Here is a 25895-nt window from a genome sequence, read left to right on the forward strand (position 1 = left end):
TGCTGCAAGGGCAGTAATTTCTCATGCCCCGGGTGTATTTGGTTCTGCTGGGGTATAATGTGCCGCCATATGGTATTGCTGACCCCACCTACTTGCGTTGGCCCTGCCTTCAGTTAATTTCCACCAGACTGCAAAATGGGGCCACTTTTAGTTTTTTTTTCCAGGGCCACATTAGGTTGCCACTTCACTGTTTTCATTTTTTGCTCCCGGCCCCCCCAAAGCTTTTTTTCATTCACATAGCCGTATGAGGGCTTGTTTTTTTGCGGGACAAGATGTACTTTCTAATGGCACCATTTATGGTTGCATACAATGTTTTGGGAATTGGGAAAAAATTCCAAATGGGGTGGAATTATAACAAAAAAAATTAAAATTTGCCACAGTTTTATGGGGAGTGGGGTTACACCGTTTCCTATGCTGTAAAACTGGCCTATTACTTTTATTCTCCGGGTCATTAAGATTACAACGATGCCCCACATTTTCCTTTGAATTGCCACATTCTGACCACATTATATATATTTTTTGAATGTGTACAGAGCTGTGTGAGGGCTCATTTTTGCGGGGCAATCTGTACTTTTTATTGATATTATTATGGGGTGTCTATCATTTTTTTATCACTTTTTATTCAATTTGTTTGTGGGAGGTGAAGTGACCAAAAAAGAAAGTTTTGGCGTTTTTCTCGCTTCTCCGATTGCCTATGGGAAAAGTATTTTAATAGTACAGGCATTTTCGCATAATGTTAATTCTTTTAATTATTTATGTATTTTAATTTTAGGGAAAGGGGGGTGATTTGAATTTATAAATATCTAATATATATATATATATATATATATATATATATAATATATATATATTTTTTTTAATACTTTTTCATTGTTTCTCTAGGAATCATTAAATTGCTTCTCTAAGGCTGGGTTCACACGAGCGTGTCCGGATTAGTTCCGGATGCGTCCCGGTGTGTTGCGGCAAACCCGCGCGAGTAGGAATGCAATTGCAGTCAGTTTTGACTGCGATTGCGTTCCGTTGTTCAGTTTTTATCGCGCGTGTGCATTGTGTTTTGCACGCGCGTGATAAAAAACCGACTGTGGTACCCAGACCCGAACTTCTTCACAGAAGTTCAGGTTTGGGTTCGGTGTTGTGTAGATGTTATTATTTTCCCTTATAACATGGTTATAAGGGAAAATAATAGCATTCTGAAAACAGAATGCATAGTAGGTGATCAGTTGAGGGTTAAAAAAAATAAAAAAAATTAACTCACCTTCTCCGTTTGTTCGCGTAAGTCCCGGTCTCTTCTTTACTTCTCAAAAGATGAACTATGGGCTAAAGGACCTTTGATGACGTAAGATCACATGCTCCAATCACATGGTCCATCACCGCGGTGATGGACCATGTGATTGGAGCATGTGATCTTACGTCATTAAAGGTCCTTTAGCCCATAGTTCATCTTTTTAAAGAACTAAAGACCGGGAGAACTACGCGAACAAGAGGACAAGGTGAGTTAATTTTTTTTATTTTTTAACCCTCAATTGACCTTCTACTAAGCATTCTGTATTCAGAATGCTATTATTTTCCCTTATAACCATGTTATAAGGGAAAATAATACAGTGTATAGACAGTCACCTAGCAACCGTGCGTGAAAATCGCACCGCATCAGCACTTGCTTGCGGATGCATGCGATTTTCACGCAACCCCATTCACTTCTATGGGGCCTGCGTTGCGTGAAAAACGCAGAATATAGAGCATGCTGCGATTTTCACGCAACGCATAAGTGATGCGTGAAAATCATCGCTCATCTGAACAGCCCCATTGAAATGAATGGGTCCAGATTCAGTGCGGGTGCAATGCGTTCACCTACCGCATTGCACCCGCGCGGAAATCTCGCCCGTGTGAACGCAGCCTAATAGACTCCAATGCATTAACATTAGAGTCTATAAGAATTACACTGTGTTCCTATGAAGCCCTGCCATAGGCAGTCTCTCTAAAGGAACTAGGATGCCAGGGGAAGTCGGAGAATGGCAGGGAGCGAGTGCTCACGCTCTTTAACTTCTCAGATGCCATGTCACATTTCACCACAGCTTCTGAGGGGCTAAATGTATGCAATCAACATTATCGTCGATCACATACATTAGTCCCGGTGCCTGCTGTAGCTATGCCATCCGCACTTCTCACAAGCGGGCGTGATTTTTAAATGCCCGACCACCAACGTAAACTTATGTTGGGTAGTAGAGAAGGGGTTAAACGAATCCATGGGGCATAGGATGTAAAAGTAGGTATTTTTCCCACTTCTGCTTGTTTTAAAGTCAGCACTTTTAAGGTGACCCTATATCGCTGCATTTGGCAATGCCCGCACATACATTGGATCAGGGTTGAAGCTGTGGAGACGGTAGATAAATGGTCCGACTCCGACTCCTCTGTATTTCATATGCGGATGTATTTCATACATTCCTTGAAGGAAGGAAAGACAACATACAGTGGGGGAAATAATTATTTGACCCCTCACTGATTTTGTAAGTTTGTCCAATGACAAAGAAATGAAAAGTCTCAGAACAGTATCATTTCAATGGTAGGTTTATTGTAACAGTGGCAGATAGCACATCAAAAGGAAAATCGAAAAAATAACTTTAAATAAAAGATAGCAACTGATTTGCATTTCATTGAGTGAAATAAGTATTTGAACCCCTACCAACCATTAAGAGTTCTGGCTCCCACAGAGTGGTTAGACACTTCTACTCAATTAGTCACCCTCATTAAGGACACCTGTCTTAACTAGTCACCTGTATAAAAGACACCTGTCCACAGAATCAATCAATCAAGCAGACTCCAAACTCTCCAACATGGGAAAGACCAAAGAGCTGTCCAAGGATGTCAGAGACAAAATTGTAGACCTGCACAAGGCTGGAATGGGCTACAAAACCATTAGCAAGAAGCTGGGAGAGAAGGTGACAACTGTTGGTGCGATTGTTCGAAAATGGAAGGAGCACAAAATGACCATCAATCGACCTCGCTCTGGGGCTCCACGCAAGATCTCACCTCGTGGGGTGTCAATGGTTCTGAGAAAGGTGAAAAAGCATCCTAGAACTACACGGGAGGAGTTAGTTAATGACCTCAAATTAGCAGGGACCACAGTCACCAAGAAAACCATTGGAAACACATTACACCGCAATGGATTAAAATCCTGCAGGGCTCGCAAGGTCCCCCTGCTCAGGAAGGCACATGTGCAGGCCCGTCTGAAGTTTGCCAATGAACACCTGAATGATTCAGAGAGTGACTGGGAGAAGGTGCTGTGGTCTGATGAGACCAAAATAGAGCTCTTTGGCATTAACTCAACTCGCTGTGTTTGGAGGAAGAAAAATGCTGCCTATGACCCCCAAAACACCGTCCCCACCGTCAAGCATGGGGGTGGAAACATTTTGCTTTGGGGGTGTTTTTCTGCTAAGGGCACAGGACAACTTATTCGCATAAACGGGAAAATGGACGGAGCCATGTATCGTGAAATCCTGAGCGACAACCTCCTTCCCTCTGCCAGGAAACTGAAAATGGGTCGTGGATGGGTGTTCCAGCACGACAATGACCCAAAACATACAGCAAAGGCAACAAAGGAGTGGCTCAAGAAGAAGCACATTAAGGTCATGGAGTGGCCTAGTCAGTCTCCGGACCTTAATCCAATCGAAAACCTATGGAGGGAGCTCAAGCTCAGAGTTGCACAGAGACAGCCTCGAAACCTTAGGGATTTAGAGATGATCTGCAAAGAGGAGTGGACCAACATTCCTCCTAAAATGTGCGCAAACTTGGTCATCAATTACAAGAAACGTTTGACCTCTGTGCTTGCAAACAAGGGTTTTTCCACCAAGTATTAAGTCTTTTTTTGTTAGAGGGTTCAAATACTTATTTCACTCAATGAAATGCAAATCAGTTGCTATCTTTTATTTAAAGTTATTTTTTCGATTTTCCTTTTGATGTGCTATCTGCCACTGTTACAATAAACCTACCATTGAAATGATACTGTTCTGAGACTTTTCATTTCTTTGTCATTGGACAAACTTACAAAATCAGTGAGGGGTCAAATAATTATTTCCCCCACTGTACATGTCATTACCACAGAACTACTGGCTAGGAAGCTGCTGCCTTCTCCTTTGTGTGCTGATCTTCTGCTGAAGATAGGGCAGTGGGAGGATCCAGGAAGGGGCATTTATTGTAAAACCTGATTTCCCTAGTAGAATCCCATAGTCATGTTTAAAGTTTAAGCTAACAATCTGAGTTTACAAGTTTTTATAGCCTTAGGCTACTTTCACACTAGCGTTCGGAGCGGATCCGTCTGATGTTTCATCAGACGGATCCGCTCCGATAATGCAGACGTTTGCATCCGTTCAGAACAGATCCGTCTGCATTATTACTTAGAAAATTTTCTAAGTCTGAAAGTAGCCTGAGCGGATCCGTTCAGACTTTACATTGAAAGTCAATGGGGAACGGATCCGCTTGAAGATTGAGCCATATAGTGTCATCTTCAAGCGGATCCGTCCCCATTGACTTACATTGTAAGTGTGGACGGATCCGCTCGCCTCCGCACGGCCAGGCGGACACCCGAACGCTGCAAGCAGCGTTCAGGTGTCCGCTCACTGAGCGGAGCGGAGGCTGAGCGCTGGCAGGCGGATGCATTCTCAGTGGATCCGCCTCCACTGAGAATGCATTGGGGCCAGACGGATGCGTTCGGGGCCGCTCGTGAGCCCCTTCAAACGGAGCTCACGAGCGGACACCCGAACGCTAGTGTGAAAGTAGCCTTAGCTGAATGACAGCAGTTTTTCAAATGGTTTACAGCTTCAGTCTTTAACTATTGACTATCCATTCCCTTCACTTATACAAGTCTCTCTAGTCCTGTAAAAACATATTTACTTACTCAGTTATCAGTGAGAGGCTAGGTTAACCATGGGCGTTGCGTTCCCTGTAACAGCGGAAAGTATAGGTATTGCCGCTCCTTAACTGTGCGTTGCGTGCCATATAGTGAAGCATATGAAAAGCATGCTTCTTCATGGTCACTTAATGTGTTCGTTTTGCAGTAACGTGACGCACTGCATGCATTGGCCTTTATTCTTACAGTAGAGAAGTACCGTATTTTTCGCAAAAGTGGGGAGAAAATAGCAGTGCGTCTTATGGGGCGAATGCTGCGACCGTCCGGTGAATAGGCTGAGAGGGAGGAGGGGCTGGGGGCCAGCATCTGTTTCTGTAATGGCAGCGGGGCCCGGTGCAGTCACTGTATTCTACTACACCGGGCCCCGCTCACTGTAGTATACGGTAATCATATCTAACTTGTGGGTATTGTTAAAGTATTCCAATCATCTTAAATCTAGCGCTGTACTACTTACTACTTGGCAGTCAGGAGGCCGGGTGGGCGCTCGTAGCGTAGCTCACTACGTCACGTGCCTGCTCCGCCCACTTTATGAATGAAGCAGGCACCGGGCCCCGCTGCCATTACAGAAACAGATGCCGGCCCCAATTCACTACACAGGGACACTGTTACGGCGGGATCTGTGGATGACACATAAGATAAGATGCTATATATGTGTCATCCACAGATGCCCCCACAATGATCCCCCATAACAGTGCCATCCACATATGCCCCCATAAAATACGCTAATTAATTATAACTTTTTGTGAATTGGGACATTTAAATTTGCTTTTTTTTTTTTTATTCCAATTTAAATCTAGTCAGAGTCGGTTAATTTTTAGCCGACTCCGACTCCAGGTACCCAAAATTGACTCCGACTCCTCGACTCCGACTCCACAGCCCTGGGTTGAAGTATACAAGTTTACCATTAAGGCTAGTTTCACACCTCTGATTACTCTGTTACAAATCACCGCACATCTGCTGGAATGCGCAATTGGGCAAACGGGCATTCCGCTTGCATCCGGCATTGCCGGATCCTGAGAATTCACACTGCAGGTGTGAAACTAGCCTAAAGACTGAAAGGGACTCAGTCACCTCTCCACAGCCCTATAGTACTGCTACCTCAGACTCCAGATCACTCTGTCCGTGCTCTCCCCTGTTCCCATGCTATGTGACTGCAAACCAGTGCTGAAGTCCTCTCCATTATATGCGCATGCTCACGAGTCCTCTCAATGAAAAATTTATTTTTATTGAATGAAATATACAGCAAAGTTTCTTATCACTTAAACTACTAATTTATACACTCTTCTGACAGTGACATGCCCATTAAAATAAAAAAAATATATATATAAAAAACTATTGTGGGAGTAGCGCTAAGCTATAAATCATTACAGAACAGAATTCTGCTAATTCCTCCATACATATTTAATGGTTAGACATCACGTCCTATTAATATCTAATGCCGGCAGCAATAAGCTGGCCAGGAAATGGCCATAATGAGCTGTTAATAGGCGGCTGACATCCATGTACAGGAAGGAAAAGCTATCTCCCTGCTTCCCTATAGCCATTCCAACCCTATCATCCCCAGGGATGCCCTGATGCAAGCAAACCCAATAAACGTCAAACACATACACCGCTAATGAGCCGGATTTTGGAGTAAAATTACAGGGCAGGATGGTTGCAGAGCATTACCAGGCCTACACAATGTTCTGCATTAGAAGAATGAATTGATTTTTGTGAAGCACGGTCCGTCAGAGTAAAGTACATTGCATTTACATTGAGTGACTGTCCCGGGGGAGAAGAGAAGAGTATTACGTTAGGGAGGAATATCAGATTCGGATGACTCACTACGTACTCTACACTTTCACAATCACTATAAAACAGGACATGTATGATGCAAGGAGAACTGAAACCATATGCAGAAACTATACACATGACGGTTAGAGCTCCTGCCTCCACATCACTCCCAAGTGAAGACACCCTGCAGGCAAACGTCCCCAACATCTACAAGAGGTGGACAAAAGAAACCCAATATGGCTCCTAGAATTTTTTCTGCCAGTTAAAGGGGTATCCCCTTGTTAAATATTAGATCGATGGGGTCCTACCACTGAGACCCCCACAGATCCTGAGAATGTGGTCCCCCGTATCCACTGCAGATGCAGAAATGAATGGAGCAGCCGCGTGCATGTGCAACTGGCAGCTCCAGTCGTTTCAGGGCATCTGCAGAGGGTACAGGGCACCCCTTCCCGTGATCGGTGGTGGTCCCCATGGTAAGACTTCCACCGATCTAATACTTATCACCTATCCTGTGGATAGGGGATAACTTTAACCGACCAGAATACCCTTTTAAAACCATATAGTAATTTTTTTCTAATCTTTTATTTTCTGATTGTTTTTATTCTATTTCTTGATCATGATTATGGGGGAGGCCAGCTTGCCTGAGCTGTTCTTAAAAGCATGGGCCATAGACACAATGGTCAGGAGAGGAGCTCATCGACTTCTATGGTGGAGTTTTCTAGGCATGCTGTGTGACCTGTGCAGAGGTCACTGTACAAGGAAAGAATAGATAAGATTTGACAATCACCTATTGTGAATGGTGGATCCTGCCTTATCTATATATAGTGGTGATATCATTACAGGCAGGATTAGAATGACAGATACGCAGATAACTAAAGGAAAGTAATCTGCACAGACCAAGAAGTGGCGCCAATTATTCTTAGTGACCAGTGCGAAAAGTGCAGGATTTTATGGTGTTTGTGTAAATATAGATATTGACATGAAAAATTAAAAACCACCGAATTTTTTTTTTGAAATATGTCACACATAAAAATGTGGTTTAAAGAAAAGGTCATTTTCTGATGATGTATTCCCTTTAACTTTTATTTAACCATTTACTAGTCCCAAAAAGGGAATTGAACAGGCCTGATTGCTTCTATGATACACTGTACTGCTTATGTTTTTATAGGGCACCTGCATTTCTCCCCTACAGAGAAGGTGATATGAAAACACCTAAAAAAAATGCCAAGAGCTCCAGCACACTGCATTTTTCAAAAAGACGTTAGAAAGACAAAAAAATGCCACCTAATTAGGGAATCTGCTAGAACAAAAGAAAAAGCTGGTGTGCAGAGGTCGCAATAATGCCTGTACAAGCGTCATAGATGCCTGTTTATGCCATTTTTTTGTTCCCTGAAAAAGACTCAGGAGAGCTGGATCAGAAGCTGCCAGGTCCGGCACACAAGAAGTCCCGCCCCCCATGCGGACGTCTCTCTCACCAGGAGCAGTTTCAGAGTCTGGACTAAACACTACACTGTGGTTACAGGACCTGTGGTGATGTCACAGTCATGTGATCAGCCATGTGTTAGGGGAAAACAGGCTCAGTGTAGGACTGTGCTGGTGGAGAATGCAGAGGTACTTTATGTATGGAAGGTGTGTATAAAGCATAATGTGCACACAGTAGTTCTATCTGTTTAATGGACATGTAGCAGAGCTGTGTGTGCAATGTGTATATCTATCTGTGTAATGGGCATGTGGTAGAGCTGTGTATGTAATATGTATATAGTAGTGTCAGGAGGGCGCCGCGCATGGACGCACCAGATGGACGCCGCGCATGGACGCACCAGGAGGGCGAAGTTTTGATACCCGCAACAACCCTAGCGCAGTGTATGGCAGCGTCAGGTGGGCGCCGTGTATGGCAGCAGTGGTCTTATGTTTAGTGTATGATGTTGGATAAAAGTTAAATTGTCTACATTTATTTCTGCATTGGAGACTAGTAATGGTTTGCCTGCAGAAATATCAGCCTCATACCGTTATGTGGGCCTATGCATTATGTATGTGAATTACCACAAAATTTGTACTCCTCCTCAGCTAAAAATACTCCTCAAAATTGTTAAGAGGAGTATTTTTACTCTTCTGGAAAAAATGTAGCGCGACCTCTGCTGGTGTGTCCTGCGTTTCACTTTCCCATGGACGTTCAGTTAACATCTGGAGCTGGTGTTTTTACCACAAAGAAGACACCAAATAAAACACCACCAAAAATCTAAGGCTACTTTCACACTAGCGTTTTTGCTGGATCCGGCAGGGCTCAGCAAAAAAAAACGCTTCCGTTACTGATTATACAACCGTCTGCATCTGTTATGAACGGATCCAGTTGTATTCTCTTTAACATTGCCAAGAGGGATACTTCATGAACTCCATTGAAAGTGGCAGAGAAAACGGATCCGTCCCCGTTGACTTGCATTGTGGGTCACGACGGATTGGTCATGCTCCACATCTCAGGACCGAAAGAAAACTGAAGCAAACTGCGGTTTGCTCTCCGGTATGAGAACGGAATGCATTTTGGAGCGTTCCGTTCTGTTCAGTTTTGTCCCCATTGACAATGAATGGGGACAAAACGGAAGCATTTTTTACCGGTATTGAGATCCTATGACGGATCTCAATACCGGAAAACATTAACGCTAGTGTGAAAGTAGCCCAAGTGAAAGCACTGACAGATTCCTCCCAGGGTGTCCACCAGAGATAAACAGCTACTAACCATGACTGCGAAACTAATCAAAAGTATGGAGGCGTTGGAAGTGGCAGACAAGTGTCCAGGTAGGTCTCACAGGCAGTGGGTCAGTGAAAACCATGGACACAATACGGAGCTCATCAGTGTATTTCACAGACTATTGGTAGGAGATGCTTTCGAAGTTAATTATTGGCCTTGTTCGTGGAATACGGATGACACGTGGACCAAACACAGATCCTTCCCAGACAAACTGCTGACCATCTTGTCAAGGATGTATGAATGACGCCTTATGTTCTCGGTACGGCCCGCGCTACATAGGCTTTAAAGTGCAGCTTTAGCCCATAGCTTTCTTCCTACAGTCCAGATCTTCAGTGTGTAGACCCGCTCTGGTCTGTCTATGTGGCATGATCAGGAATCTGAAATAGGTGACAGCAACCCATCCCCTGTGATCTACTGTACAAGGAGACAAGCAGCACCGGGAACAATCACTCTCTATTCACGTCATAATGAGAGGCCATTGATTCCTCTGCTGATGACTACAAAAAAACTCAGTCACTTCAGTTACAATGGCAGCGTGGCAACATCATCAATGGAAAATGATAGGGACAATTCATTAACAGAGATTACTGCATGGTGTCCCAACATGCTAGTAACAAAAAAGCCCCAAATGGGGTACAGTAAATGGTTACAGGAGACGTAGTATACACATGTATGACAGACAGCAAGTGCAATCCTTCCACCAGAGGCCATAACATTAGGAGAAGGTGACAGACCAGGTATCATGGAGGCAGGGATTCCTTTCATCCCAAGGAAACTCAATGCAGTCACACAGCTGACAATGGGGAACAATAGACTTTGCTGCGAGGATAACAGGAACAGCCAGGGTGTCAGATGTACAGGCTGGTCCTTCATCATATGATGGGCACAGCACAAGTGATGCCAACCCAAAGAGTCACCATTAAAGTGAGGTATCTAAGCCCTAATGTATCACAGCTGACTTGTGCCCTCCTGGGCGGGGATGCTACAGTCATGTACTATGGTACCGGCTAGGAGCTGCAATTCCGGTCTGGTGGGCGTTCGAAGACCAGGAGAAGGTGTACCGGGTGATACTTAGTGACAGTCCCCTCCCCAGGCCTCAGCCCAACCGCACAGAGAAACTGAACACAAAGGCGATGCAGTAAGGGCACAGCCATTCTTTCCTACCCGACCTATGAGGTGGGAACAGTTACCCACACCGCCCGCCACCCTCGGGTGTGTCCCAGTCCCGCACTGTCACTCTGCAGATCGGGCTTACCTGTGTGAGGGAGATGTGCGCCGCCATCTTTGCAGCCACTTACGGGTACGCGCGAAGCGTCAGCCGGAGTCCGCGGACGCGCACGGGGGCGGAGTCATGCAAATGAGCGCGATCCAGGGGTGGCTGGCGAGGAGGCGGGAGAGGGAGGCAGATAGGAAATGGTCCTGCTGCTGGGAAGGTTGGATGATGGACGCAGCTTGTGCCCTAGACACCTAACTTTTCTGAATTGAGGGAGACTCCATAAACCATGCAAAAAAAAACAATAGGAAAGCCTGCGATATACTGGAGTCTCAATGACAGTCTGCAAAAGAATAGAAAAAAAGTTGTGACCCCCTCAGAAGGGGTAGTAAGGGGAAGGGGTGCACCACCAATGAGGCCAGGTGAAGCGATCGCCTCAGGCAGCACCAGGAAGGGCCAAGAGAGGGGCAGCAGAAGGACCATGGGCAATGAGCGCTTTCGTTGTGGCCTCATTCACACATCAGTGTTTCACGGACAGCGCATGTTCCTATTCATTTTAATGTGTGTATTCACACATCAGTGTTTTAGCATGCTCTATTTTTGCCCGTGTTCACGGATCCATCACGCCCATTATAGTCTATGGGTCCGTGAAAACCACGGATGCCATCTGTGTTTCATGGATCATTAACAAGAGATTCTTTGAAAATTATTTTTCAGCTTTTGAGTGTTAGTGAAACACGGACAGCAAAAAACGGACCCAACACGGATCTGTCACGGGAGAAAACACGGATTGAACACGGTCCATGTTACCACTGATCCAAAACTGACACGGACATCAGCATGAGGCATTAGGTTAAGAAATTGGCTTGGGGTTGGGACGCCGTTTTCGTCTTGGGCAGCAGAAAGGCTAGGTGTACCTCTGGTAAGGGGGGTGGTGTCCTGCTACTCAGGTGGCAGGAAACTGAGGAAAGAATTGTTTGTTCCCAATAATTGCCTTCTCGATCCTTATTTACATGCAGCAATCATTTCCTTTATAAGGACTATAGGCTCATACACGCGACCATTGACTGTTTTGCAGATCAACAAAACACGGATAACGGCTGTGTACATTCCAGTCGTATCCTTGTCCGTAATGTGGACAATAACAGGACATGTTCTATATTTTTGCGGATGCCACGGAATGGACAAACGCATGGGGACAGCACACAGGGTCTGCATCTTTTGCTGCCCTGTGGAAGTGAATTGGTCCGGATCCGACCCTTCAAAGCGGCCATAAAAAAGGGAAATAACGCCATGTGTGTTCCGCATGGCCGTTCCGCAAAAAAATAAATTGTTCTATTATTGTCCGCATTACGGAGAAGAATAAGACTATTCTATTATGTGCCTTCCGTTTTTTACAAAATACAGAACGCACATGGCCGTTATCCATGTTTTGTGGAAACCAAAACAGCTACAGCCAAAACAACTACGGACACAGGGGAAAAAATACATTCACGTGCTTGGGCCCTCAGGCCCCTTTCACACGGGCGAGTATTCCGCGCGGATGCGATGCGTGAGTTGAACGCATTGCACCCGCACTAAATCCTGACCCATTAATTTCTATGGGGCTGTGCACACGAGCAGTGATTTTCACGCATCACTTGTGCGTTGCGTGAAAATCGCAGCATGCTCCTCTTTGTGCGTTTTTCACGTAACGCAGGCCCCATAAAAAATGAATGGGGTTGATTGAAAATCGCAAGCAAGTGTGGATGCGGTGCGATTTTCACGCACGGTTGCTAGGAGACGATCGGGATGGGGACCCGATCATTATTATTTTCCCTTATAACATGGTTATAAGGGAAAATAATAGCATTCTGAATACAGAATGCATAGTAAAATAGGGCTGGAGGGGTTAAAAAAAATATATAATAATAATTAAACTCACCTTAATCCACTTGCTCGCGCAGCCCGGCTTCTCTTCTGTCTCCTTCTTTGCTGTGTACAGGAAAAGGACCTGTGGTGACGTCACTCCGGTCATCACATGGTCAGTCACATGATCTTTTACCATGGTGATGGACCATGTGATGACCGGAGTGACGTCACCACAGGTCCTTTTCCTGCACACAGCAAAAAAGAAGACAGAAGAGATGCCGAGCTGCGCGATCAAGTAGATTAAGGTGAGTTAAATTTTTATTTTTTAACCCCTCCAGCCCTATTGTACTATGCATTCTGTATTAAGAATGCTATTATTTTCCCTTATAACCATGTTATAAGGGAAAATAATACAATCTACAGAACACCGATCCCAAGCCCAAACTTCTGTGAAGAAAATTGGGTTTGGGTACCAAACATGCGCGATTCTTCTCACACGAGTGCATAACGCATTACAATGTTTTGTACTCGCGCAGAAAAATCGCGCATGTTCCCGCAACGCACCCGCACCTGTGAAAGAGGCCTTAGGTGGACGGTCCACACAAAAAAACTGTGTCCGTTCCCTTTTTTTTTTTTTGCGTTCCTTATGCGGAACCATTTCATGGGGCCACAAAAAAAGGACTCATCTGAAGACTCACTTTGAAATCTTTCAGGGAGGGATCAAGCTGGGCATGGCACAAGGTGTTTGAGGTGTGAATTGAAGGGGTATTCCCTTCAGATAAAGACATGGCCTGAGAACGAAGTGGCTGCAGTACTGACTCTGTGAACACTTACCAGTCCATGGCAGGTCCCGCCCCCGGTTTGTTGTTAGACGGGGCTTACCATCCCTCCCACCCATTCAATTTATTGTGTTGACAGGTATGGGGTACCAGGGACACGAATACCAGTACAAGCATGGCTTTTGTAGGCAACACCCACAAGTCGGCATTCCCGTGTGTTAGGGGAGTGCCTTACACACGCCTAATTTATGAAGTGCTATGTTGATAAGTATGGGGTACTATAGAAATGAAGTTTAGCATAGGCATGGTTTCAGAAATCCCCACCCACTAGTGGGCGGTCCCTGTTAGGTTTGGGGTGTTCTTGGAGGAGGAGGTGAGTGGGAGGGGCTTACATGCTCCTAATATACAAAAGAATGTGTTGTAGGTATGGGGTACAATGGAATCGAAACCCTGTGTGTCACGGCGGACAGGATCTCAGATACACAGATAAACCAACCAACAAGTTTCTAGACAAGAAGCTGGGGATCAGGTCACCTCCTAGCAAATCCCTAACCGCTCTCCCTATTCTGCTAAGCCCACATTCAGACCCTTAAAGTGGGAATAATGTGTCCTCGTGCCTGGGCTGAAAATACCCTAGAATCCCTGAGATGATGAAAGGGGAAAAGGGGCAGCCTGCTGCCTCAGAACCTAGAGGGGACAGACGTCACACAAACAGCCAAGACAGCAAAAACAGAAACCAAACTTATCTTATCTGAGCTGGAACAGACAATCCTTCCTTCCTTGCTTCCAAGGCCAGACTGATTTCTATAACCCGCACGGAACAATGGGAGTGAGTGTAATTTAAACCAATGACCCCACCCAGTGCACCTGGAGGGAGGCGGATCTGGCACGACTCCAAAACAAAAAACTAAACACGTGCTGCTAGTCTGGCCGACCTCCGCACATAGTCAGAGCAGGGCATGACAGTACTTCCCCCTTCTACGGGTGACCTCCGGACACTCCAGACCAACCTTATCCGGGTGGGATCTGTGAAAAGCCCTCACCAGTCGGCTGGCACTGACATCCAGCGCCGGAACCCACATCTCTACCTCTCCTCAGGGCCGTATCTCCTCCAGTGTACCGGGTACTGAAGGGAACCCCGAAGAACTCTAGAGTCGAGAACCCTGGAGATCTCGAACTCTAAATTTCCATCTACCAGAACAGGAGGAGGGGGCAATGGCGATGGTTCCACCGGTTTCACGTATTTTTTCAGTAAAGACCTGTGGAACACATCATGGATCCTCCAAGTCTGCGGAAGATCCAGCCGAAACGCTACTGGATTGATCACCGCAGATATTTTGTACGGACGAATAAATCTTGGACCAAGTTTCCAAGATGGCACTCTCAGTTTAATATTTTTAGTGGACAACCACACCAGATCACCCACACACAGGTCCGGACCAGTCACACGTCTCTTGTCAGCCATTCGCTTATACCTCTCACCCATCTTCTCCAAATTCACTTGGATCCTCCGCCAGATAGAAGACAAGGCAGAAGAAAATCTCTCCTCCTCTGGCATCCCAGAGGAACTAGTCCCAGAAAAGGTACCAAACTGAGGATGAAAACCGTATGCGCCAAAAAATGGCGACTTACCCGTGGACTCCTGCCTACATTTATTCAAAGCAAATTCTGCTAGGGACAAGAATGAGGACCAGTCCTCCTGATTCTCAGCCACAAAGCACCTCAAGTAGGTCTCCAGGTTTTGATTAGTACGCTCTGTCTGTCCATTCAACTGCGGATGAAAAGCCAAAGAGAACGAAAGTTGAATGCCAAGCCGAGAGCAGAACGCCCTCCAAAACCTGGAGACAAACTGCGTGCCCCTATCAGAGACACTTCCGAAGGAATACCATGCAATTTCACAATATTATCAACATAAATCTGCGCAAGAGTCTTGGCATTAGGCAGACTAGTTAATGATATAAAGTGAGCCATTTTGCTGAAACGGTCAACTACCACCAAAATTACTGTTCTCCCGGAGGAACTCGGCAGATCCGTAATAGTCCATAGACAAGTGCGTCCAAGGACGAGACGGAATAGACAAAGGAAGAAGTGAACCAGCCGGTCGAGTATGAGCAACCTTTGACCGAGCACAGGTTTCACAGGCTGCCACGTAATCCTCAATGCTCTTACGTAACCCTGGCCACCAGAACCTCCGGGACACCAGGTCACAGGTGGACTTACCACCAGGATGTCCAGCAATGACAGTATCGTGATGTTCCTTGAATACCTTGTATCGCAGACCTTCAGGAACAAATAACCTCCCTGGGGGACAAGAACCAGGAGCCCCCTCCTGGGCTCCCAACACCTCCATCTCCAATTCGGGGTACAGAGCGGAGACCACCACCCCATCAGCCAAAATCGGAGCAGGATCCTCTGAATCACCTCCCCCAGGAAAGCTGCGAGACAAGGCATCTGCCTTGACGTTCTTAACCCCCGGGCGAAAGGTAACCACAAAATTGAACCTGGTAAAAAACAGTGACCATCTGGCCTGTCTAGGGTTCAGACGCTTGGCAGATTGCAGGTAAGCCAAATTCTTATGATCAGTATATACTGTAACGGGGTGAGACGCCCCCTCCAACCAGTGACGCCATTCCTTAAAGGCCAACTTGATGGCCAGCAACTCTCTATCTCCTACATCATAATTCTTCTCGGCAACCGAGAGCTTCTTGGAGAAAAAGCACATGGGACCCATTTGCCAGGAGATGAACCCTGAGACAGCACCGCTCCAACCCCCACTTCTGATGCATCAACCTCCACCACGAATAGCTGAGACACATCGGGCTGCACCAGAATGGGAGCAGACGCAAAACACTCCTTAATAGCCGAAAACGCCTGCAATGCCTCATCTGACCAGACAGAGACGTCAGCGCCCTTCTTAGTCATATCAGTGAGAGGTCTTACAATGGTAGAATAGTTCGAAATATATTTTCTATAATAATTGGTAAACCCCAAAAACCACATCAAAGCTTTCTGATTCTCTGGTCGGTCCCATTCCAGAACCGCCCGGACCTTTTCGGGGTCAATACGAAAACCAGAGTCAGAAAGCAGATATCCCCAAAACAGAAGCTCCTACACCGAAAACACACATTTCTCCAATTTGGCATATAATTTATTCTCCCGAAGGATCGTCAAAACCTGTCTCACATGATCCTGATGGGTCTTCAGATCAGGAGAGTAAATTAAAATGTCACCAAAGTAAACCACCACGAACCTCCCCACCAAATGATGGAAAATGTCATTGACGAATCGCTGAAATACCGCTGGCGCGTTCGTCAACCCAAAAGGCATAACCAGATTCTCAAAATGACCCTCGTGCGTATTGAAGGCCGTTTTCCACTCATCCCCTTCCTTGATTCTGATCAGATTGTAGGCCCCTCTCAAATCCAACTTGGAGAACACCTTGGCTCCAACAATCTGATCAAAAAGGTCGGAGATCAAAGGTAGGGGATACGGATCCCGGACCGTAATACGGTTCAATTCCTGGAAATCCAAACAAGGTCTCAGCGATCCATCCTTCTTTTTTACAAAGAACAAACCTACTGCCACCGGAGACTTAGATGGCCTAATATGACCTTTTGCCAAACTCTCGGCGATATACTTCCGAATGACCTCTCTTTCGGGTTGAGAAAGATTGTAAAGCCGAGACTTTGGCAACTTAGCCCCTGGGATGAGATTAACTGGACAATCATAGTCACGATGAGGGGGCAATACCTGAGCCCCACCCTCCGAAAAGACATCCGCAAAATCTGAGAGATACTGAGGTGAAGCCGTAGTGGACACACCAGAGATAGATGTGCCAAGACAATTATCCGAACAAAATTCACTCCAACCAATGATTTGTCTTGCTTGCCAATCTATAATTGGGTTATGTTTAGTCAACCATGGTAACCCCGAAACTATAGGAGCCGGCAAATCCTTCATGACAAAACAAGACATAATCTCAACATGTGAATCACCCACCCTTAAGTGAATACCATGAGCAATATGAGTGAGACTCCTTTGAGAAAGAGGGGAAGAATCAATTGCAAAAACCGGAATCTCTCTTTCTAAAGTGCGTTTACCCCAGAACCAGAGTCAAGGAATACTTCAACAAAAAATTCTCTTGAGTCTAGCGCCACCATAGCTGGAAGGAGAAAACGGGTATTACAGGGAGCTTGCATACCTGCTTGCTCCACCACACCATTCACGCTACCAAGAGTCAGGAAAGTTTTTTTTTTCTTTTTCTCATCAACATGCGGTTTAACAAAAGGACAAGCAAAAATAAAATGACCACTTTTCCCACAGTAGTAACATAGTTTATGCAATTTCCTAAAGTCTCTACTACCAGAACGGAAAGAAACCTGACCCAGCTGCATGGGTTCCTCCCCTACTCCAGAGTTACCTGTAACATCACCCTGGGAAGCAGTAGAGACGAAACCACTCACAGAAGGGATTCCTTGCGTGGAGGGAGCCCTACACCTCTCTCTAATACGTCTATCTAACCGTACTGCCAAAGACATTGCATTCTCCAAAGAATCTGGGTACTCATGAAAAGCAAGGGCATCTTTCAATCTCTCAGATAACCCCTGACAAAACTGACTACGTAACGCGGGGTCATTCCACTCTGACTCGGTAGCCCATCTCCTAAACTCAACGCAGTAAGCCTCTGCAGTATGTTCACCCTGTAATAAATTACGTAATTTCGATTACCGACCGGAGGGCCCGAGAACCGGGCGGCAGAGAAAAGGCCCAGGATTGCGCGTCCCCTTTAAGCAGAGAGATGATTATACCTATCCTGTGACTTTCATCACCTGACGACGATGGACACAGCCGAAAATACACTGGTCAAAAAAATAAAGGGAACACAAAAATAACACATCCTAGATCTGAATTAATTAAATATTCTTCTGAAATACTTTGTTCTTTACATAGTTGAATGTGCTGACAGCAAAATCACACAAAAAAAAAAAATGGAAATCAAATTTTTTAACCCATGGAGGTCTGGATTTGGAGTCACCCTCAAAATTAAAGTGGAAAAACACATTACAGGCTGATCCAACTTTGATGTAATGTCCTTAAAACAAGTCAAAATGAGGCTCAGTAGTGTGTGTGGCCTCCACGTGCCTGTATGACCTCCCTACAATGCCTGTGCATGCTCCTGATGAGGTGGCGGACGGTCTCCTGAGGGATCTCCTCCCAGACCTGGACTAAAGCATCTGCCAACTCCTGGACAGTCTGTGGTGCAACATGACGTTGGTGGATAGAGCGAGACATGATGTCCCAGATGTGCTCAATTGGATTCAGGTCTGGGGAACGGGCGGGCCAGTCCATAGCATCAATGCCTTCGTCTTGCAGGAACTGCTGACACACTCCAGCCACATGAGGTCTAGCATTGTCTTGCATTAGGAGGAACCCAGGGCCAACCGCACCAGCATATGGTCTCACAAGGGGTCTGAGGATATCATCTCGGTACCTAATGGCAGTCAGGCTACCTCTGGCGAGCACATGGAGGGCTGTGCGGCCCTCCAAAGAAATGCCACCCCACACCATTACTGACCTAATGCCAAACCAGTCATGCTGGAGGATGTTGCAGGCAGCAGAACGTTCTCCACGGCGTCTCCAGACTCTGTCACGTCTGTCACATGTGCTCAGTGTGAACCTGCTTTCATCTGTGAAGAGCACAGGGCGCCAGTGGCGAATTTGCCAATCTTGGTGTTTTCTGGCAAATGCCAAACGTCCTGCACGGTGTTGGGCTGTAAGCACAACCCCCACCTGTGGACGTCGGGCCCTCATATCACCCTCATGGAGTCTGTTTCTGACCGTTTGAGCAGACACATGCACATTTGTGGCCTGCTGGAGATCATTTTGCAGGGCTCTGGCAGTGCTCCTCCTGTTCCTCCTTACACAAAGGCGGAGGTAGTGGTCCTGCTGCTGGGTTGTTGCCCTCCTACGGCCTCCTCCACGTCTCCTGATGTACTGGCCTGTCTCCTGGTAGCGCCTCCATGCTCTGGACACTACGCTGACAGACACAGCAAACCTTCTTGCCACAGCTCGCATTGATGTGCCATCCTGGATAAGCTGCACTACCTGAGCCACTTGTGTGGGTTGTAGACTCCGTCTCATGCTACCACTAGAGTGAAAGCACCGCCAGCATTCAAAAGTGACCAAAACATCAGCCAGGAAGCATAGGAACTGAGAAGTGGTCAGGTCACCACTCTGCAGAACCACTCCTTTATTGGGGGTGTCTTGCTAATTGCCTATAATTTCCACCTGTTGTCTATCCCATTTGCACAACAGCATGTGAAATTGATTGTCACTCAGTGTTGCTTCTTAAGGGGACAGTTTGATTTCACAGAAGTGTGATTGACTTGGAGTTACATTGTGTTGTTTAAGTGTTCCCTTTATTTTTTTGAGCAGTGTACAATTTGCATGACTCTCTAAAACGGATAAAGTCATCCGTACCCCCAGGAAGAGTGACTTTAGGCTCCCCACAAATTTGACCTACACCTGATGCCAGAGCATTCTGACACTGTGTGACCGAATTACGCAGATCCGCAACCTCTAGGGATATTCCCTGCATGCGGTCAACTAGCGCATCAATTGACGCCATCACAAAACCGCTGAGCAATGACAGTCAAAGTATTGGCGGGTTATAATGTCACGGCGGACAGGATCTCAGATACACAGATAAACCAACCAACAAGTTTCTAGACGAGAAGCTGGGGATCAGGTCACCTCCTAGCAAATCCCTAACCGCTCTCCCTATTCTGCTAAGCCCACATTCAGACCCTTAAGGTGGGAATAATGTGTCCTCGTGCCTGGGCTGAAAATACCCTAGAATCCCTGAGATGGTGAAAGGGGAAAAGGGGCAGTCTGCTCCCTCAGAACCTAGAGGGGACAGACGTCACACAAACAGCCAAGACAGCAAACAGCAAAAACAGAAACCAAACTTATCTTATCTGAGCTGGAACAGACAATCCTTCCTTCCTTGCTTCCAAGGCCAGACTGATTTCTATAACCCGCACGGAACACTGGGAGTGAGTGTAATTTAAACCAATGACCCCACCCAGTGCACCTGAAGGGAGGCGGATCTGGCACGACTCCAAAACAAAAAACTAAACACGTGCTGCTAGTCTGGCCGACCTCCGCACATAGTCAGAGCAGGGCATGACACTGTGTGGGCGTACGCCCTGCCCACAGGTGGACATTCCTGGGTCGCTTGTTGGTGGGAGAGCCTTGCAGGCTCCCTATTTACCAACTCTTGTGTTGGTGTCACGGACATTCCTGCGACAGGTGGAAGGAGATCAGTGAGACTGGCAACGTGGTTTGATCTGACATGTTTTCCGTTTGGATCAAATGATGTTTGTGTTGTTTCTGGTGCTTGCCACACCTTATCTCCCCAGGTGTGGCTATTATGGTCATTTATCCTTCTCTATTTATTGTTGTTTCTCCCACTATTCATTATATGGCGGCAGTGCTCGTGGCGTCAGGTCCCAGCCTCAGGTACCCCCAAAACGTAGAAAAAGCTTAAGAAAAGTCACGGCATTCTCGAACTTTAATCCAAATTTAGTGTTTAATCAACATGTAGCTTGAGAAAGACCTGTGTGTCGAAACGTTGCTGTATTTTTCGGTGTGATTAAACACTAAATTTGGATTGAAGTTCGAGAGTGCCGTGACTTTTCTTAAGCTTTTTCTTCTGTTGGAGTTGTGGATAGCTGGTGTGTGGATCTCGGTTGACTTCCTGCTGCTTCGATAGCCACTTGAAGTTAAGTGTTTTCTTTCCCTTTTGTACTTTGTTTGGGTTATTTTGTGTGTTGCATTTCCCTGTCATTTGTATTAAGGCCTGAGGGAGACTCCTGTTCATCCTTTCTTTTAGACGAACAGGTTGTCTTAGTCCTGACATTAGTACCAGGGTCCAATAGGGTGAGTTAGGACACTAGGTATTCCTGTGTATGAACTCACCTACCTCTGGGGTCTGTTCATACTGGTAGTTAGTCAGGACTTTGATTAGGGTTTTTACTAGGAAGTGTCTATCTCCTTTCCCTAGTTTCCAGGCCTTATTCCCTCACCCCTTTCCCTCCTATGTTCGGTGTAGTGTTTCCCTCCCACACCCAAACGTGACAGTAAGGGGTTCTATGGAAATGATCCTTGGTATGGGCATGTGGAGTGTTCGTGGCATAGGGTGAGTGTGGGGTGTTTTTGGCATAGGGTGGGAGTGGCTTACACGCCACAGATTTACGGGCTACTGTGCTGGTAATTTTGGAGTAGTATAGACATGAATACCTGTATGGGTTGGGTTTTTGTAAGCTCCACTCACAAGTGGGCATTCTGGTGCGTTGGTGGGGGGCTTACACACCCCCAATTTACCAACAACTGAGTTGGTAGGTATGGGGTACAATGGACAATGTGTGTGGCTTGTGTAAGCCCATTCCACAAGTAATGAAATACCACCAAATGAAAGCTCTATTAGTGAGAAGAAAAGGAGGTAAAATTCATTTGGGTGGTAAGTTGCATGACCGAGCAATAAACGGTGAAAGTAGTGTAGGTCAGAAGTTTAAAAAGTGGCCTGGTCATTAAGGGTGTTTAAGGTAGGGGGGCTGAAGTGGTTAACCGGTCTGGGAAAATTAAACCTGCTCTCTGATTGCTGTAGGCAATAAAGACAGTCTTAGGCCTCATGCACATGACAGTGTTTTTTCACTGTCAGTGATTTGGCTTCAGTGGTCAGTGTCCGATTTTGCTTCATTTGTGTTTCCTTGTGTCTTCCTTTTTTTTTGTCTGACAGGGGGAAAAAAAGGAAGGTTAATGAAAAGTGTAATTTTATTGCACCAAGGTCTTGTAGAAAAAAACGGATACGGACGCGGACACGGATGACATACCAGTTGTGCATCCGTTTTTTTTTGACGACCCATTGACTTGATTGGGTTGGTCCTCCTTTTCCACTGACAAGAATAGGACAGGTTATATTTTTTTGACGGACTGGAATCACGGACACTGAGAAAAAACGGAGGACTATCAATTTTTTTTTCACAGCTCCATAGAAATGAATGGGACCTCCGCTAAACTGTGAAAAATGACGGAACGGACGCGGATGCACACAACGGTCGTGTGCATAAGGCCTTACTGGTAGATAGCTTTAATAGCTCCTCAAGGGGGATGTGCGCCTATGTTATCATTTAATTATATAATCCCCTAATATTATATAAAATACGCATTTAAATATATAGGCCAGGCTGTGTTTCAATTTAGACACAAAATGGGACATGCATTTAAATTAGCAACTTTCCAAAGCCATAAAACTGTCGTAGAAGATTGATCCATTTACCCCACAGTGTTCACCTGAACAGTCATTGACCCTCTGCGTCACCAGCGACTGTTCTCATTTGGTGCAACGGTGCTGGGATTCCTAACACTGCTCTGAGTCCTAGCAATGCTCTGCTAATTTATATCATAATGAATTTAATTTTAAGGGGAATTTCAATTTGGGACATTTATGACATATCCATAGGATGATGCCCCCGAAGTGTACGGACAGCAGGTTACGCATATGTGGCCACCCTTCATTCACTCCTATGAAACTTCAGAAAATAGCTCAGCTCTTGTTTGGCTATTTTCAGAAGTCCCATAGTGTTGAATGGAGAGTGGCTGTGCTTGTGCTGCTTGTTCTCCATTCACTGCTATAGGACTTCCGAAAACAGCCAAGCGTGCTCGCTATTTTTGGAACTCCCATAGCAATGAATGGAGAGGACGCCACGCATGTGCAATGTGCTCTCCGTTTACTTCGGACCTCTGTTCTGGACATATTAGCAGGTCCCAAAGGTGGGACTCGCACCTATCGGACATTTATGGCACATCCTATCAACATATATCATATATCTCCCAGGTGGGAATACCCCTTTAACCTCCACCCTGAGAAAATCATGCATATAACCCTGAAACCAAAGAACACAAAATAAAGACACAGGACACATTAATTGGGGAATAAATGGCCAAATTGTTTATTTAAGATTTTTAAAAAGGCAAACCCCCTGACTCACCGAGAGTCACCCTCCAGCACTCAGGAGAGGAAAAACCCCTGTGGAGGAAACCTCTAGGGAACCATGGCTGGAGGGCTGCCCTTCCCTTGGGCTTAGAGGGTAATGCCACTATGTGGCTGCCACATAAATAGTAGAAGGGGGGGTGCAGCAGCTGGGCTGATCTGGTTAGCTAGGCGGATGTCCCTTTCCTCCCGTTGGGCAATGGACTTCCTGCTAGAACCTCCAAATTTCGTCAAGGTGCGGGGGTAGTCAAGCTCCACGTCCTCAGGCCATCAAGTACAGCACCAAATATGGCCGTTCGTCAGCTTTTTACAAGGGTTTTTCTCTTATTACACACATGCTTGTGATGTCACAGGTGTCTATGTGGCAGTTTTCCGAAGGGTTAACCCTTTAGTGACTGTCAGTGTGCCTTACTGAAGAGGCCATTAACCCCTTCCTGACCACACTGTATAAATATGCTCCAGTTTGGATAACCACCGTATATTTATGGTCCCCCGACATTCGAAGGGTTTTCTGCTTCGGGGTGCAGGTTTGTTCTGTACCTGACAGCCAGTGGTCCAGGGGCCAACACCTAGCACCTGGACCAGTGGCTCTTATTTAACCCCTTCCAGGCCGCACAGTGTAAATGAACAGACTAACAGAGTCCATTCAGTTTTATGTGTGACCCTTTACTTTATTCTGGGACCCCACTTGAGGATGGCGCAGCCTTGCATCTTGACTTTATTCCAGCAGAAGGCGCAGTGCTTAACAGTTACAGTCACCATTGGATAAAAAGCCTGATGGTTACATTGTTGTTATGAGCTTGGCGGTTATGGGCAACTGAACAGTCTATCAGGTAAACAGCTAGATTGTTTTTTTTTTATTTTTTTTATTCTTTATTTATGTACTTTTCTAAATTTTTATGGACAATGCAAGGTAGAACATACTGGGATGCAGTAGGGGGGATGGAAAGTCATTAACTAAGCCTTCTGGTGTATTCTCTACCTCATGTAGTAAGCAAGAGCTTAAATTCCTAGGTGTCTTGAAATGCTATCCAACTTCTCCATGTCATGGTCTTACCTTCCTGCTGTTCTCCTTCGTTTGACATGTGCTGGCGGCCATCTTGGTTTCTGGGTTTCTTGTAGCCTTCCACCCTGCGGCTCCTCCTTCCCACTGGGAGGAGCTGGATGCCTAGCTCATATATATAGGAGGTCTGTGGCTTCAGTTCCTTGCTTGGTCCTCTTGTGTTCACATGCTTCTAAGACTGCTGCTGCTTCTGGTTCCTGATCCTGGCTTCGTCTGACTACCCTGCTGGTTCCTGATCCTGGCTTCGTCTGACTACCCTGCTGGTTCCTGATCCTGGCTTCGTCTGACTACCCTTCTGGTTCCTGACCTCTGGCTTCGCAAAGACTCTGCTCGGTTTCACCATCCGTTTGGACTTTTGCTTTACAGCTTTATTTTCAATAAAGCCTTCTTATTTTCACTTATCTCTTGTTGTACGTCTGGTTCATGGTTCCGTGACATTAGGACCAAGCCATGAATTCTGACGGTACAGGGCCATCCTCGCTACCCACGCTGGTTGCCAGACTTGATCAGCAGGATCACCTGTTGGGTCGGTTCGCTGTGGCGTTGCAAACCCTGCTTGAACGCACGGCTCATTTCGCTCCCGTTGCCGATGGGTCGGTTGTCGCTCCTGGGCTCGCTCCTACTGCCGCTCCGGTTGTTGCGCCAGAGTCTACCCCGACACCTGTTGTTGCGCCTGCGGTGTTTCGGGGTATGACCGGTTCTGCCCCTCTTCCACAGCGCTTTGGGGGAGAGCCAACTCAGTGCCGAGGTTTCCTTAACCAGGTGGGCATTTATTTCGAGTTGCTGCCACATGCCTTTCCTACTGAGAGATCAAAGGTGGGCTTCTTGATCTCGCTGCTCTCGGACAAGGCCTTGGCCTGGGCCAGCCCTTTATGGGAGAACAACAATCCGGTGGTTGCCGAGTTTTCCGGTTTTGTTGCTTCTCTTCGGAAGGTATTCGATGTGCCGGCTCGTGCTGCCTCTGCTGCGAAGCTCCTTATGTCCATCAGACAGGGTTCACGATCCGTAGCTGAATACGCCATTGAGTTTCGTACCCTGGCAGCAGAGGTGGGCTGGAATAATGAGGCTCTGGTCGCTGCTTTCTCTCATGGTCTCTCGGATGCCTTGAAGGATGAGGTTGCAGCTAAGGACCTACCAGTTGAGCTCGAGTCTCTTATTTCTTTCCTGATTTTGATTGACACCAGACTCAGGGAGAGACCTTCCTTTAAGGAGAACCTGCGGAGGTCTTCTAACAGATTGGTGCCTACGTTTGCTGTCCCACCCGTGCCTCCCTCTCCTCCCACGCCTCCTGGGGATGACTTGTCTGGGGGTGAACCCATGCAGCTGGGGTTTGCTCGCCTGTCCGAGGGGGAGAGGGCACTCCGGAGACGCGAGGGCCGATGCATGTACTGTGGTCTCGGTGGGCATTTTCGGTTGGCATGTCCGAACCGTCCGGGAAAACGCTCGTACCTGAGATCCTGTCGGGGGCAGATCTTGGGTGGAGTCTCCTCGTCCCCGGTTTCCCGTGTTGACA

At 46.4% G+C, this 25895-nt stretch overlaps 1 protein-coding gene across 2 annotated transcripts in view; it reads right to left on the bottom strand.

Moving 5' to 3' along the window:
- EPS15L1 (epidermal growth factor receptor pathway substrate 15 like 1) overlaps positions 1-10746 on the bottom strand; it is a 297626-nt gene extending 286880 nt beyond the window's left edge. For both annotated transcript variants that reach the window (XM_040417436.1, XM_040417435.1), the window contains exon 1: positions 10678-10746. In XM_040417436.1, the coding sequence (XP_040273370.1) occupies positions 10678-10704 (27 nt within the window). In that variant the 5' untranslated portion in view covers positions 10705-10746. The remainder of the gene's footprint in view (positions 1-10677) is intronic.
- Positions 10747-25895: the final 15149 nt, after the last annotated feature.

The sequence above is a fragment of the Bufo bufo genome, chromosome 2 (assembly GCF_905171765.1).
Source record: "Bufo bufo chromosome 2, aBufBuf1.1, whole genome shotgun sequence".
NCBI classification, from domain to species: Eukaryota; Metazoa; Chordata; class Amphibia; order Anura; family Bufonidae; genus Bufo; species Bufo bufo.